Raw genomic sequence first — 15,314 nt, forward strand, 5'->3', positions numbered from 1 at the left:
TACTCATGAGAAAGATGTGGGGACACTGTCAAGGAAGAGGCCGGGGCTGGCATCCTGTGGTGAATGAGGTGAGCCAGGGGAAGAGTGGAGATGCCCAGGGCTCCTTCTCTACCAGTTTTCCTGTGACCACGCCCGGGGATGCTGTCGCATCTGGGTCAATGGTTAACCAGGGCAGTGAGTGATGGGATGTGGATCCCTGGGCCCGGGGAGGCCAGAATCTCAAAGAGGGCTGTGGTACCCACCAGGGGGCAATACAGTGTGCTCGCTTGCCTGACCCTCTTTGGATGCAGAATCTGAGGCAGAGACTCTCGGGAAATAGCTGCCTGTGCGGAGCATACAGACAGGACCTGGGGGCCCAGCAGTTGGAGCAGAGCCTTGGGCTCAGGGTCCCAACATGAACACTGGGAGAAAGCTTAGCTTTCCTTCTGCTGGGCCAGAGATCTCCCTGTTGGTTCAGGATCTGGGGCTCTACTATGAAGTAAAAAAGGACATAGGCGGCCCCTGGCCCAGCTTAGGGTTCCGGCCACTGTGCCCAGAGAAGGCTCCGCCCTAAGTTAGCCAAAAAGAATATTCCCTAACTTACCAACTGGATAGGATGGCCTGGAGGACCCTGCAAAAGAAGATGGTGGTCAATATTTGATGGAGACGGGTGCCGGAGTCCTGGTGTTGCCAGGAGACTGGACAGGACCCGCCCAGAGGCCTGGGGGATCCCAGCGGACTGGTCTACACTGTCCTGGAAGTCTGTGGCTACAAGCAGCATGTGAGGGCAGGAAGCTCAGGTGCAAGGTCAGTGTACCTACTAGCAGAGCCCTGTTCTCATTTAAAGAAACCCACCCCCTAGCCAGCAAGTCTAAGGTGTCCAGCACTCGGTTACCTACCGGTGGGCCAGGCCTCCCTCTCGGGCCAGGAGGACCCTAAAGGAAGAGAAGGACAGTGAGCTAGATCAGCAAGAGCGCCCCCCATCTCCCCACCCAGACCCTCGCCGGGCAGACCTGACACCCAGCCATACATTCCCCCAGTGCAGACCGGTCCACTCCCCGCCCCCATACCAGCCCACTCACCCGTGGACCTTGGAATCCCTGCGGGGAGACAGAAGCGGGACAGAGTCAGGAGACCTGGCTAGCTGTGACCCAGTGGAGAGCCCACCTTCCCTTATCCTGCAGCGCTGCCCCCGGCCCCTCCCGAGAGCCCCAGCCCCCAGCCCAGCCCCAGGTCTTACACTCACCCAGTCCCCTCTGGAGACCGCCCCCAGCCCCCTCCCCCCGCAGCACTGCCCCCAACCCAGGCTACTCACCCAGTCCCCAGGCTACTCACCCAGTCCCCTCGGCTGCCTTTATCACCCTTTGGACCCTGCAATGACACAGCCCAGTAAGACAGGGCTCAGAGGGGAAGTTCCACTCCTCAGATGGGGAGAATGATGCTCAGACTGGCCCTGGGTCACAGAGACAATCTGGAGCCAGAGACAAGGGCACCAGCAGTGTTCCTCCCCAGCTCCCCGCAGTACGTACCGGGAGTCCCGAAGGTCCCAAGATCCCGAGGGGCCCAATGATGCCCTCCTTTCCCTAGAGGAGAGAGAGAGGCTGTGTGTCCTTGTCCCAGGACCTGGGGAACAGAGTCACAGAGATGGAGGCATCCGGAGAGTCCCAAGGGAATGAAAGGGAGCCCTCCAAGCAGGGCCAGGCATCTCCTGTGTGCCTGAGGGTGTGCTACAGAGTGGGCGGGGCAGAGAGAGGGGAAGGGGCAGGAGTGGCCAGTGCACAGGGCAGGATAAACAAAGCCCGTCCACGTGGGGCGGAGGGAGGGAGGGCTCAGGAGTGACAAGAGGCTGGCCAGCTTGTGTCTGCTGTCCCCACCGGGATAGGGAGAGAGGGACTCACCATCAAGCCCGGAGGCCCCCGAGGGCCTTGAATGCCTTTGAAGCCCACGTCTCCTGGGGGGCCCTATGGGGAGGAAGGACAGTGTGCACCTGGCCAGCAGCTCTGTCACCCGGGGCCTGGCCACCCTTGGCCCTCCCCAACAAGAGAGACCTCAGGGAGAGTGATGAAGGCCCAGACTGCTAAGAAGGAGCCCACTGTGTTCCAGCTCTGTGCAGTGAGCATATGCCTCTGGCCCCGGCTGGTATTCTTCTCATTTTATAGATTGGGAGGGCAAGGCCTAGAGAGACTCGGCCATTTGCCTGAGGCCCAGAGCAGGTCAGTGGCAGAGCTGGGTTTGGAACCAAGGTGTGCTGGTGTGGGCACAGGTGTTCACCTGCACACCGGCCCACCTGTGAGCACTCAGATGTTTGTGGAGTGGATAAAGAAATGGGTGAGTAGTGCATGGACAGGACCAGGGGGCAGGAGCAGGGAGTGGGAGTGCCTACCTTGGGTCCGAAGAGGCCAGCTACTCCTGGGAAGCCCATCTCACCAGAGTCGCCCTGCAGGGAGGATAGAATGGGGACTGTGGTGCCAGAACAAGGGTGCCAGCCATTTACCCAGGACCCTGCGGCCCGCTTCTTCCCCTCTAGGCCATGGGAGAAGGTTGTGAACAGCTCAGAGGCTCAGTGGTGGCCAACCCAAGTGCCCAGGGCCCAGGAATCTGAAACCTCTGCCTGGTGAATGGGCAGGACCCAGATCAAGACTTCCTCAAGGGCCCCCCGCCCAGGTCCTAGTCATTTGTCCATCTTTGGAAAATGTCAGTGCAAATACTTTGCCTATATCAAAATTGGTTTGTCATTTTATTCTCAAGTCATAAGGGCTCTTTATATATTTCAGATACCAGTCCCTTATCAGATAAATGATTTGCAAATATTATCTCCCATTTGGTGAGTTTTTTTTACCTGCTTGATGATATCCTATGATGTACTTTTTTATGAAATCTAATTTATTTATCTTTTCTTTTTGCTATTGGTATCATATCTAAGAAGCTATGGACTGAGAGGTTATAAATGTATTCTTAAGTTTTCTCCCAACAGTCTTATAATTTCATCCCTTATATTGAGATCTACTATTCATTTTTAGTTAATTTTCTGTTTGTGGTATGAGACATGGGTCCAGCTTCTTTTTTTTTTTTTTTTTTTTTTTTTTTTGTAGTACAGGGGATTGAACCTAGGGGCATTCTACCTCCGAGCTACATCTCAAGCCCTATTTTTTAATTTTGAATGAGAGTCTTGCTAAGTTGCTGAGAGCACCACTATACCCAGTAGGTATTTTTTTTTAATTGGAAAAAATATTCTTTTCTCATCCATTTGTCCAAGCACTCTTGTTGAAAATCAACTGACATAAATGTAAATGTATATTTCTGGATTCTGAATTCTGATTTTTTTGTGTGTGGTACTGGGGTTCCTAGAAACCCTTCTACCTCCGGGCTACACTCCCAGACCTATTTTATATTTTATTTGGAAACAGGGTCTCTTAAGCCAGCGTGGCTGACTTCGAAGCTGCACGATACTCCTGTCTCCGCCTCCCAAGCGCTGGAATTACAAGTGTGCGCCACCACGCCCGGCTGAATTCTAATTTTTAACCCTGTATGTTATCCTACACCAGTGCCACAGTGTCTTGATTCCTATGATTTTGTAATAAGTCTTGAAATTGGGAGGCATGAGTTTTTGCAACCTTGATCTTCTACGAGATGTAAAATCAAAGATCAACTTGTCCATTTAAGCATATTTTGATAGGGATTAGATTGAACCTGTGGATTGGTTTGTAGAGAGAATTGCCATCTTAGCAGCAGTATTTCCATGAACATGGGATGTCTTTCCACAGATTTTTTTCATTTCTTTTAGCAATGTCCTGATTGTGTTGAATTTATAGACCAACTAATAAAAATGGACATCTTAACAATATTGAGTCCTTTAACCCATGAGTTTTATATATATGCATGTGTATACTCCTTAATTTCTCTTAGCAATGTTTTGTAACTTGATGTGTATATATCTCGAAACCTAACATCAGATGTATCTCTAGGCATTTCATACTTTATGCTGTTATGAACAGCATTACTTTCTAAATTTCAGTGTATGATTTCTCATTGCTAGTGTGTGGATATACAATTCACTTTTGCATATTGATTGGGTGTCCTGTGATCTTCCTAAACTCACTTCTTCCAGTAGCCTTATTGTAGAGTTCACTCGATTTTCTACATAGAAACCATTTCATTCTATAATGGAAAGTTTTAGTTCTTCCTTTTTGATATAAATGGCTTTTATTTATTTTTCTTGCCTACCTATACTGGGTAGAGTTGCTAGTATAATGTTGGATAGAAGTGTCCCTTGTTTCTGCTCTTTGGGAAGAAGTACACAGTCAATCATTACTGTGTATGAGGCTAACTGTAGATTTCCCCATGAATGCCCTTTATCAAGTTAAGAAATTTTCCTTCTATACCAAATTTGTTGAGAGTTATTTTTATCAGAAATGAAGTTAAATTTTTTTATCAAGTGTTTTTCCTCCATCTATTGAAATAACCAAATGCCTTTTTCTTCTTTTTTAGTTTATTAAATGTTGTGAATATATTATAATTTAGGTTTTTCTCTTTTTTTCCTGAGAAGTATGGGGCTATAAGTTTATTAATTTTATTGACTTTCACAAAACCAACTTTTCATTTTGCTTATTACTTTCCTACTTTTTTTAATTTCTGATCTTCATTATTTTCTTTCTGCAGCTTTATTTCTATTTCCCCCCCTCTGGTTTCTTAAGATGGAAACTGAGGCCATTGATTTGAAACCTTTTTCCATTTCTAATATAGTTATTGCTTTCAATATTCCCCTAAGTGCTGTCTTGGCAGCATGTCACTAATTTTAATACATTATGCTTTAACTTTCATTCAATTCAAAATCTTAACTTCTCTTTTGATTTCTTCTTTGATCCATGGGATCATTTAGATGTTTGTTAGTTTCTAAATCTTTATAGATTTTTCAGATATGTGTTATTTATTTTTAATTTAATTATGTTAAGAGGACATTATTTAAACTTAACTTTTTAAATTTATTAACACATTTTAAGGCCCATTTTATGGTCTTTTTCTTTTCTTTTCTTTTCTTTCTTTTTTTTTTTTTTTTTTTTGTTTTTTTTTTTTTTTGTTGGTACTGAGGATGGAACCCAGAGGGTTCCTACCTCTGGGCTATACTTCCAGACCTATTTTATATTTTATTTGGAAACAGGGTCTCACTAAATTGCTGAAAGCCTCACAAAGTAGCTGAGGCTGGCTTCGAACCTGTGCGATCTTCCTACAAGCGTGCGCCACCATGCCCGGCTTATGGTCTATCTTGATAAGCATTCTATATACACTTGAGAAGAACATATGTCTTGCTGCTGTTGGTCACAGTGGTCTACCAATTAGGCCACAGTTGGTAATGTTGATTTTCTATGTATTTATTCTATCCATGATTAAGAGACCTGTATTGAGGGTTTGTTTTTCTTTGTAGTCCTATGCGTTTTCCCTTAATGTATTTTGAGGATCTATTATTAGGTACATAAACATTTAGGATCCTTACACCATCTTGATAAATTGGCCTCTTCACTATGAAATAACCTTCCTATTACTGTTATCATTCTATGCTTCGAAACCCATTTTGTCTGATATGAAAATAGCTTCTCTGGCTTTTTTGTCTCATGACAAAAATGTTGTGTTAGCATGATGAATCTCTTTTCTCCAAATCTTTATCCCATTTGTGTCTTTATATTTAAAGTGAGCTTCTTGTAGCAGTATATATTGGGTCTTTTTTCCCCTCCAATTAAAATCTAATTTAATGAGGGCATTGAGACCACCTGCTCTTTATTTTAGATTTTCTTCTGCTCTTGGCTCACTTCCCTCTCTTTCCAGGCAGGCAGGGGTAAAGTAAATCTAGCCCCTAGAACAGAAGAGGAGATGAACAGACAAAAAGAGCACTGTCCCAGGAGTCCACATAGCTGAGCCGTGGTGTTGGTCTCCTGTCCTCATTCCATAAGGGCCGCTCAGCTCCCTCTCCTCCCCCCACTACACCAGGGCAGCTGACTGGCACCGGGTGCCCAGAAAGTGTGTTGTTTTGTCTTTATCAACAAGTTAACAGCTGGCTTCCTGTCCTGTGTGTCCACGCGTGGCATAAGCGTGTGAGCATGTGTGTACACGTAAGTGCATGTGCACGCACATAGATGCATGTGAGTGCGAATACAGGCGGGCATGTGCACATGAGCGTGCTGGCTGGCGTATGCCCAGGGACTCACCGGCTGGCCTTTGGATCCCGGCTCCCCCTGGTTCCCAGGAAACCCGGTTCCGCCCTCTGTCCCTCGCTTGCCGGGGGGACCCAGCTGCCCAGGTAGCCCACTTTCACCCTTAAAGAAACACAGCAAAATCACCAGTCAGGGGGGAAATGGTTCCAGGGGAAGGTGAGGAGTGGGGGGCCTAGGAGTGGTTCAGGAAAGGGGCGACCCAACCGAGGGAAGGCGGGGGCACACCTGAGCTCCCTGAGGAGGCCTCCTTCCAGCCCACTGTCCTCCGTTCCCCTTCACTGCTTCTGCCCATCGCACCGCCTGGCTCCCTGGCCAGGCCTCTCCATGCGCTTTCCCTCTGCCTACAAAGCTCTTCCCTTCTCTCCCCCAGACCTCGCTGGACCATGGCCGGATGGGGGTTCCCTCTGCCTGCCTTCTTCTCAGGGGGTCCCAACCTTTCCCCAACTATAACTCAAGGTTGGGGGGCAAGAGCCATGCCTGGGTCCCTCATCCAAATACCAAAATCCACCCTCCAGGTCCAGCCCTGGCTCCACTGAATCCTAGCAGCCTCTCACCCAGGTGGCTCAGGGAAGCCTTCCAAAGACGCTAGCGGAAAGCAACACCTGTTGTTCCACAGAGCCCCACAAGAGGGCGCCCGCGGACAACCCAGCGATAGTGGCTGGGATCAAGGGCCCTGTAGGGGGAAGTATTTGTAGCTACTTGGATAAACTATCTTTTAAGTCTGGGTCAGGATTGGGGCAGGAACTCCTGAGAAAGGTCAAGAGCATGGATTCCATTTTCACACAGGTCCCTCTGTGAGTGCTCAAGAAATTGAGAAGGTAGAGGGCTGGTAGGTGGAAAAGAAGGGTCTGACCTTGAATCCTGGGGGCCCCTGTGCTCCAGGTAAGCCGACCACACCTGGATTTCCTCTTCTCCCAGCAGGGCCCATGGAGCCAGGGTCTCCATCGTCCCCCTGCTCTCCCTGGAAAGAAAACAGGCAAGGGAGGGTGTCTTGGGGCTCAGGAAGCAGGCAGCCAGGGAGGTGGCTGGAGCCTGGGTGGTAGAGCAGGAAGGGAGGTCACACTCCTACCCGTGTGAAAGATGGCTGGATGGGGCAGGGGCAGCTGGGGACTTGGGGACAGAGCTCTACCCACCCCCCAGGCAGGGGGTGGGCTCAGCATCCCTCCTGGAGTTGCATCAAGGAGAGATGATAAGAAGCGCCATGCTCCCAAGTTGTAAGGGATGAGGCTTCCCAGGTCCCAGGAAACTGCATATGTTGGCTCAGTCCCATCCCTGTTTCCTCCAGCCTGTGGTCTGTGGACGTCCACCCCACACCTCGGCTCAAATGGGGACACCATCTGCTAAGCCCAGGTTGTGCTCACCTGTGGTCCTGCTTGGCCGTCCCTGCCAGGAAGCCCATCTGGTCCAGCGACACCCTCCAGGCCCTGTCTCCCCACCACGCCCCGGGGCCCTGGCAGTCCCGGCAGCCCCTGGGGGTACAGAAGCAGCAGGTGAGGGCTTCTGAGGAACAGGGAGGCTGGAGGAGAACCTAGCCACAGCCACTCACCTGGAGCCCCCTCCGGCCTGGCGCCCCAGCCTTGCCTGCCTTTCCCTTTGGACCCTGAAAGGCAAAGCCGGGACCACTGGTCAGAGGCTGCCTGGAGGGTACAGTGCTGAGGGGTCCTGAGAGGATCCTGGGCCCCTGGCACCCTTTGACTTCACAGGTGGCCGAGCATCCTGGCCTAGAAGGGGGGCCACCACGCTGCTGGGGGTCCTGCATCCCTTCGCTACCAAGCTGCGGGCACTGACAACTGCTGGCCAGAGCTGGAGGCCAAGGTGGCTAGACCCCTGTTCCAGCCTGTGGCTGTCCCCATGGGTGCAGGTGGAGGGGCGGGAGAGAGGGCATTTATTCGGTCCAGTGGAGGGAGGCGCAAAGACCCAGGTCCAGGGTGAGAAGTCCTCCTTCGTGAGGACCTCTGCCTCTCCTAGTTCTCCAGACCCCTCCTGCCCCAGAGCTCTGTCTACAGTGTGGATGGTGGGCAGAGGCCAGCTTTGGCTCTGGACAGCCTTAGGTTCAAGTCCCGCTGGCTGACCCCAGACCAAGGCACCCTTCCTGGAGTACCTCCAGTCTTGCCTCAGCTTGCTGTGTGGCCTGGACCAGTTTCCTCCCTCCCTGAAGCCTCAGTTTCCCTGTGGGCACCTGCCTTCTCTCCTGGGCCTCAGTCTCCCTGTGAGTACCTGGCCTTATACCCTGGGCCTCAGTCTCCCCGTGGGCACCCACCCTCTCCCCCCAGGCCTCAGTCTCCCTGTGGGCACCTGACCTTCTCCCCTGGGCCTCAGTTTCCTTGTGGGCACCTAGCCCTCTCCCTGGGGCCTGTTTCCCCATGGGCACCTGGCCCTCTCCCTGGGGCCTCAGTTTCCCCATGGGCACCTGGCCCTCTCCCCTGGGCCTCAGTTTCCCTATGGGCACCTGGCCCTCTCCCCTGGGCCTCAGTTTCCCTATGGACACCCTCCCCCTTACCTCCTCGCCTTTTGATCCTTTGGGTCCCGGCCGGCCCCGGGGTCCCGGATGTCCCTGCAAACCAAGGTGAGATGACGCAAGGCGGCCCCAGGATTCTCTCCCGGGGAGGGTGGCCAGTCTCCGCCTGGAGGGGGAGGGGTGGGGAGGGGTTTGGGGGTGCAGGCTCTGGGGGTGTCCCCAGGGTCAAGGGAGGAGAAACCAGAATGGGCCACCCCCCCCCCCCCGGGGGCCCCAGCAGGGAGGGCCAGTTTAAGCTTTAAAGGGCGGGATTCTTTATTTCCCACTGCTCCATCCCCAGCAGGGCAGGAGGGGGAGGGGACAGGAAGTACCACTCACGGGTTGGCCCTGCTGGCCAGGCTTTCCACGGAGGCCTTGGACACCCTCCTGTCCCTGGAAGGCAAGGAGAAGCAGGTGGGGGCCCAGCTTGGAGGGGGCTGGGAGCCAGGCAGGTGCCCGCAAGCCCAAGTCCCTCCAGGGGACCCGCCACCATCCCTCTGTGTCACGGATGAGGGAGAGGATGGGATCCAGTGACCTGTCACTGCTTCTGCTGGGGGAGCTGTTCCAGCTACACGTGAGGAAACTGAGGCCCTAGAAGGCCAGGGGCCACTCAGGGCCGTGTGAGGAGGCGCAGATGCTCCCTCCCTGTCCGCATCCCTGTGTTCCTGGAAGGGTCTTGGCCCTTCGCACACAGTGTAAATGAACGCCCTGGCCCCTTAGGGTGGGTGGCACTTGGGGGCAGTGATGTGGAGGGAAGGCTGTGTCCTCTCCTGCAACCTCCCGGTCCTCCTGGTGGTAGGACTCTGAAACTTACAGGGTATCCAGGGTCCCCAGGCTCGCCGCGGTCTCCTCGGTCACCCACAGGGCCCTGAATGACAAGGACAATAGCAAGCTGTGGCCAGAGTGAGCGGGGCTCCCTGCAGCCTCCCCTCCGCTCAGCCTGCCCCTGCTCACATGGGGGTCTAGCAGGGACCAGGGATGGGAGGCACCTTACCCGATCTCCAGGTGGCCCGGGGGCCCCCTCGGCTTTGCCGTCCTCCCCCTGCTCTCCCTGTGGACACAGAACCGGCTTCAGGACCAGCCACCCATCCTGCCGACCCCGGGATGGAGAGCTCTTCCTCAGAGACCATGTCTGGCCTCGGGAGAGCAGCAGATGGGGAGACTGAGGCCAGAGAGGGAAGCGGCAGGCGTGTGTGAGTCAGACCCAGGGGTGGTGTGGGACCAGGGCTGGGGGGTATAGCCAGTGTGCTCTAATCTCTAGCCAGATCACTCCCAGCCTGGCCCTGGGGGGCTGGGTAGCACGAGGCCAGAGAGCCTGGAGCCCATCCCACATTGGGGCAGGACCAGCTTCGCCAAGTTTCAGCTCCTGCTTGGGTCTCTGAGCTGCTGGGCTCAGCTGGGGAAGGGGTGGGAGGGGTGATGACCAGGTCAAAGGGGTGCTGCAAAGAGTCTTGCTGAGAGGTGCCTGGTCACCCCGGGTCGATTCACTGGGAGCTCAGGACAGCCTTTTTTAATTCCCATCTTACAGAGGAGGGCAGGCGGGGCGGGGGCTGAGAGCTGCTCTAAGAGCATCTTGTCTTCTCATCTAGCTGCGAGAAAGTGGATGTAGGGGCCCCATCCCCACGAGGAGCCCAGAGAAGGCCCAGGGCTGTCCCCAGCATAGCGGGCAGATGTTAGTGTTGGTAACAGAAGCAGCGGTGACCTGTGGCACAAGGGTGGGGACAAGGATGGACTGGGGGGAGCAGGGTCTAGAGCTGCGGTCCTGAGCCATGAGAGGCCACCCAAGGTCCCAGTCCTGGGGCAACTCTCAGCAGCCACAGGTCCTGTTCCCAGAATCTCATCCCATCCCTCTGGCCACCTCTTTGTGGACACATGTCCGATTAAGGGGGGGTGGTCCTCAAGTTGCACAGAAGATTGGCTCATTGTATCCGTCTGTTTGGGGCTAGGAGAGCAGAGCCTGAATTAGATCAAAGCCCACTCCTGGCCCTGGTCCCTTCCTACTACGGATCTGTGAGCTCCAGAGAAGCTGTTTCCCCACCTGTGGCCTAGAACAATGACCCCTTCACACCAGGGTCGTGGTGAGGATTATGGGGGAAACTCGGGGGAAGGAGCACTGCTCGTGGTGCTGGGCTTCAGTGCGTCTCCTCACAACCTGCCCTTCCTGACAGCAGCCCACGTTGTGGCGGGCTGTTCATTAGACTACAGCCACAGGCTACGTAATGGCATCTCCATCAACCATGCAGAGCACATGACAGTGGTCCTGCCAGACCAGACCACCTGAGAGCCGGCTTCATGTGTGCCAAAATGCTCTATCACATCCCACAAGGATGACACCGCCCCCAGAATTGCTCCCTGGGTTAAGTGCGCCCGCCTGCCCGCCCGCCCACCCGCCTGCCTTCCCTCCCTCCTTCCCTTCCTCCCTCTCTCCTCCCTCCCTCACTCCTTCCTTCCTTCCTTCCTTTGTCCTTTTGTTTGGGATTGAACTCAGGGGCATTCTTTCTCTGAACTACACCCCCAGTCCAAATTTACTTTTTCTTCTGAAACAGGGTCTCATTAAGTTACTGCAAGCAATCCTCCTGTCCCAGCCTCCCAAGTACTGAGATTACAGGCGGGCGCCACCCGCGATTGTATTTCCCAGCTCCTCGGGTATTCTTCCCTCACCTTTGCTCAGGGCCTGCAACAAACTAAGTTGGACAGCTAAGAAATTAACTAATAATATACCTTATAAGTAAAAAACATGGACCTGGATATGATGTCCTGCTCACCACTCAACAGATGGGGTGGCTGAGACTTGGGGACCCAAAGGCCCAGCAGACTTTGGGTAGATGAGGTGTTGGGGTTCCATTCTGAGTGGCCACAGGGATGGCTTCTGGGGCTACAGATGGCTCAGAGTGGAGGCTTGGGGGGCACCGGCTCAGGTCCCATGTCAGGGCTCCTGTTAAGCCCTGGCAGGGAGGGCATGGGGTCCAAGGAAGGTCTCAGGAATGAGCAGCGCCTCTTGTGGAAACTGGCAGAGTCTGCAGCCCGCCTGACTGCAGATCTGCTTCCCCTAAGCAGGGGCCTGAACTTCGAGGCCAGCAGACTCAGCAGAAGGAAACAGGGCAGGGACCTGGGGGACAGGGCCAGGCCAGCCTGCCGGGTGACATGACGTTCCAGCTGCGCAATCTCAGGGCGGCAGGGGATGGTCAGAGGGACTCAGGTTCAGCACTAGGGTCAGCCAGGTGCCTCCAGATGTGACCTGGGACCCAGGTCTTCTGCCCCAGGTGTCCCTGGCCCCCCTTCCAGCCGTGCCTCCCTCCCCTCACTCCTGTACCCTCTCTCCGCCCAGCACCTCTCCACCCTCGCTGATCGAGCTCATCTTTGTACAAGGCTTTGATGCCCCGGTCACGTGCCAGGGGAAGACGCCCTCTTTGTCATTCCATAACACATTCATTTCTCTGGCTTGACCCTGACCCGTAAGGGCAGGGATGGCAGCTGTTCTTGCTCCAGGGTGGGGCAGACATGATATCCGGGACCCAAGAGGGTACTGCTATGAACGGCATAGCTCCTGCCTGCTGGGCAGGGCCCCGGGGATGCTGGCCTCAGAGCTGCCTCCTGTCCTAAGGACCCTGGGGTCTTGTTCCTGCTGGCCACAGAGATGACCTCAGCCCAGATGTGAGGGGTAGCTGCTTCTTGCAGACCCAATACCCACCTTCTCGCCTTTGCGTCCAGGAGGTCCCAGGGGTCCCACAATGCCTTTGTGTCCCTGCAGACAAACAGGACGGAGGGAGATGATGAGGGGTAAGGACCCCAGAGGCACAAATAACAACAGGAACGCAGGCGTAGATACTGGGCTGTACACCTGCCCCCAGTTCTGTCCTGACTTGCTGCCCTGCAGGCCCCAGACACACCTCAAAGGGGTATATGTGTATCAGCCTGGATGGTGGGAAGCCCTGGTGCCCCAAACTGGGGCAGACCTGGGACAGGAGCAGGGCAGACACTGCCTTGGTAGACTCCCCAGATGCAGGTGCCTCCCCAGCCCCACACCCTCTCTCCAGCTCCCTTGCTCTCCCGTTCTGAGTCTTTTCCCTCTTTCCCACCCCTGCAACATCACTTTCAGACCCTGGGCCACAAAGACCTGGGCTGTGAGAGCCTGCAACACCCCAGCCTCTCTGAGCCTTGCTTCCCATTTTTGGCTGAGCCCCATGCCTCTCGGAGCCCTAGTCTCCCGTGATGTGCAGCCAGGTTTGGCTTAGCCCCTTCTAAGGGGTGCTGTCTTGGGTGCTGAGGCCCAAGGAGCCTCGAGCTGAGGCTACTTCCTGCTATAGAGGATGCAGGAAGTTCCAAATAGGGCAGCAGGGACCCACCCCCCCAGAGGCTTGGCGTGGGGGCTGGAGCTCTATTTGTCCTACTCTGCCTGTTTCATCCGTAGTCCCCCACCCCACCCTCATCTATGGGCTCAGAAGCTCCCGGAGCAGGGGAGACCCCACATCTTCAGTGGCTATGGGGCCGGCCCTTAGCCCAGGGCTGGGGCAGAGCAGAGGCTGCAGGACGCGGTTCCAGAGGAGGAGGGAGCTGTCCCTAAAGCGGCACCTGCTTACATCATAGCCAGCCAGTCCCGGTTCTCCTTGGGCCCCCATCCGTCCTGGAGCACCCTAGGAGAGGAGGAGACCCTCGTTGGTATGGAGTGTGGCTCTCAGCAGGGACACAGTGGGGACACTGCCCCAGGCCCGAGCCCACTCAGCCTGGCTGCCTGGCACCTCTTCCTGCTGGGCACAAGGATGAGGCAGAAAGCAGCTGGACCAGTTCCTCCTGGAGCACCCACAGCCCACCCATCCTGTCTGCCCCGGCTGGCCATGGCAGCTGACCGCTCCATCTCCAGTATTTTCCTATGAGCCACTTAGACCCAGTATTAAAGCTTAGATTTCACTGTTTACAATGAAATCAATGTCATTGGAAACAAAGATATCAGAGACGCACAGCTCACTCCGTCCTCATCCCCTCACCCCATCTTATTACACCTGTGCTCAGGTCATCGGTGTCTATGGAGCCGTGGGGTGGAGATGCTGTCTAATGGGGTCAGAGTATCTCCTCCCGGACCCAATAAGAGATGTCCCTTGAAGCCGGGCGTGGTGGCGCACGCTTGTAATCCCCGCGCTTGGGAGGCAGAGACAGGAGGATCGCGCAGGTTCGAAGCCAGCCGCGCGCGCTGGCTTATGAGACCCTGTTTCCAAATAAAAAAGTATAAAAAATAGGTCTGGGAGTGTAGCCCGGAAGTAGAAGGGCTTCCAGGAACCCCAGTACCACCAAAAATAAAAAATAAAAAAAAAGAGATGTCCCTTGGGCAGCAGGTCACCAGTACATGGAAGCGTCTACACCCCAGACATCTGAAAAGGCTACTGAATGTCCAGCTGCTTTTCTGCTCACTGTCAGCAGAGAGAGGCTGTGCCCCTCTCCTGCCCACCCCAGCCTCCCGGGCCACTTTGTCCTGCAGCTGCGGAGCCTCTGGGCCCCTCTGTCAGGGCAGCCTGGCCGCTCCCGGGACCTGCAGCTGCTTCACCCCGGCCCTCCTGAATCTGTTTCCAGCAGGGGAAGCATGCTGGATAAATATGCTCCTGAGGCCCCTCTTCCCACCCCAAGAGCAGGGCTTTGTAAATCAGGATTCACAGAAAGCTCTAGAAGTCCCTAAGTGCCTGTCAATTGCAGGAGTACTTTGTGGTGCTCACTGTGTATGGAGGGTCCCAGCTTTCCACAGGCCCCCAGGGAACCCAAGACTGAACCGAGGGGACTAGGACATTGAATGTCAGGGGCTCAGCTAGCAGCGGCGGCAGGCAATGCCCTCAAGCAGGAGCCTGGTGCCTCTTCTGGCCCATGGCCTGACCCCCAACCCCAGCCAGAGTCCTCACCGTTGGGCCCAGGCTGCCCCGGGAACCTTTAGGGCCTGGGGTGCCGGGAGGACCGGGGTCTCCGGGGAAGCCCATCTCGCCCAGCTGTCCTTGGTAGCCCTTGGCCCCCTGTGGTGGGAGGAGAGAGAACCTGTCACTCAATGGGCAGAAAGGATGGGGGAGGTGCGGGCAGGCGAGGGGTGTGGCCCATGGTGGAGGGTCAGGGGCCCTACCTTGGCCCCCGTCCGGCCCTTTTCGCCTTGTTTCCCTGGTTTTCCTTCAGGCCCCTGGAGGAAGAGGAGGAGAGGAGAGAGCAAGAGAATTCAGAGGAGTCAAGGCACGTCTATGCAGCAGTGTCTATGCAGCAGTCTGCAGTGCACTCTGGAAGCTGCCTGCCAACTTCCAGATGGATTCTGCCACTCAGTACCCAGTGACCTTGGGCGTGGCTTGACTTCCTGCACTCTGCACCCTCTGCCGAGTGGTAGGGGCAGTTGCATGTGCCTTGCAGAGCTTAAGGATTTGATGTGACGGCACAGGAACCCACAGCAATGGACATAGACAGCTAAGGCTCCCTGTTGTCATGGTTACTGTAGGCACCAAGGCATCCCACCCAGAGCAGCTCTTGATGCTGAGCTCTCTCCAGCCCCCTAGTGACCCCCTAAGCCCCAGTGGGACCCCCTTTCTGCAGATGGCAGCCGAGTTCCCAGCTGGGCCATGCCAGCCCTGATTCAGCCACAGAACAGCCTGGTTCCATGTCCACGCCCCTCC

At 54.9% G+C, this 15,314-nt stretch overlaps 1 protein-coding gene across 1 annotated transcript in view; it reads right to left on the reverse strand.

The window, feature by feature from the left end:
* The window catches only part of COL27A1 (collagen type XXVII alpha 1 chain), a gene marked incomplete at both ends in the record, with an annotated part of 125,961 nt that overhangs the window by 6,496 nt on the left and 104,151 nt on the right, over window positions 1-15,314 (reverse strand). The window contains 19 exons of the mRNA XM_080709248.1: window positions 584-610; window positions 879-914; window positions 1,062-1,079; window positions 1,315-1,350; window positions 1,509-1,562; window positions 1,878-1,940; window positions 2,363-2,416; window positions 6,180-6,287; window positions 7,039-7,146; window positions 7,547-7,654; window positions 7,732-7,785; window positions 8,686-8,739; window positions 9,022-9,075; window positions 9,497-9,550; window positions 9,677-9,733; window positions 12,374-12,427; window positions 13,263-13,316; window positions 14,568-14,675; window positions 14,780-14,833. Coding sequence (XP_080565374.1) covers window positions 584-610; window positions 879-914; window positions 1,062-1,079; window positions 1,315-1,350; window positions 1,509-1,562; window positions 1,878-1,940; window positions 2,363-2,416; window positions 6,180-6,287; window positions 7,039-7,146; window positions 7,547-7,654; window positions 7,732-7,785; window positions 8,686-8,739; window positions 9,022-9,075; window positions 9,497-9,550; window positions 9,677-9,733; window positions 12,374-12,427; window positions 13,263-13,316; window positions 14,568-14,675; window positions 14,780-14,833 — 1,155 coding nt within the window. The remainder of the gene's footprint in view (window positions 1-583; window positions 611-878; window positions 915-1,061; window positions 1,080-1,314; window positions 1,351-1,508; window positions 1,563-1,877; window positions 1,941-2,362; window positions 2,417-6,179; window positions 6,288-7,038; window positions 7,147-7,546; window positions 7,655-7,731; window positions 7,786-8,685; window positions 8,740-9,021; window positions 9,076-9,496; window positions 9,551-9,676; window positions 9,734-12,373; window positions 12,428-13,262; window positions 13,317-14,567; window positions 14,676-14,779; window positions 14,834-15,314) is intronic.

Source organism: Muscardinus avellanarius (assembly GCF_963383645.1).
Source record: "Muscardinus avellanarius genome assembly, chromosome: 13".
Classification (NCBI taxonomy): Eukaryota; Metazoa; Chordata; class Mammalia; order Rodentia; family Gliridae; genus Muscardinus; species Muscardinus avellanarius.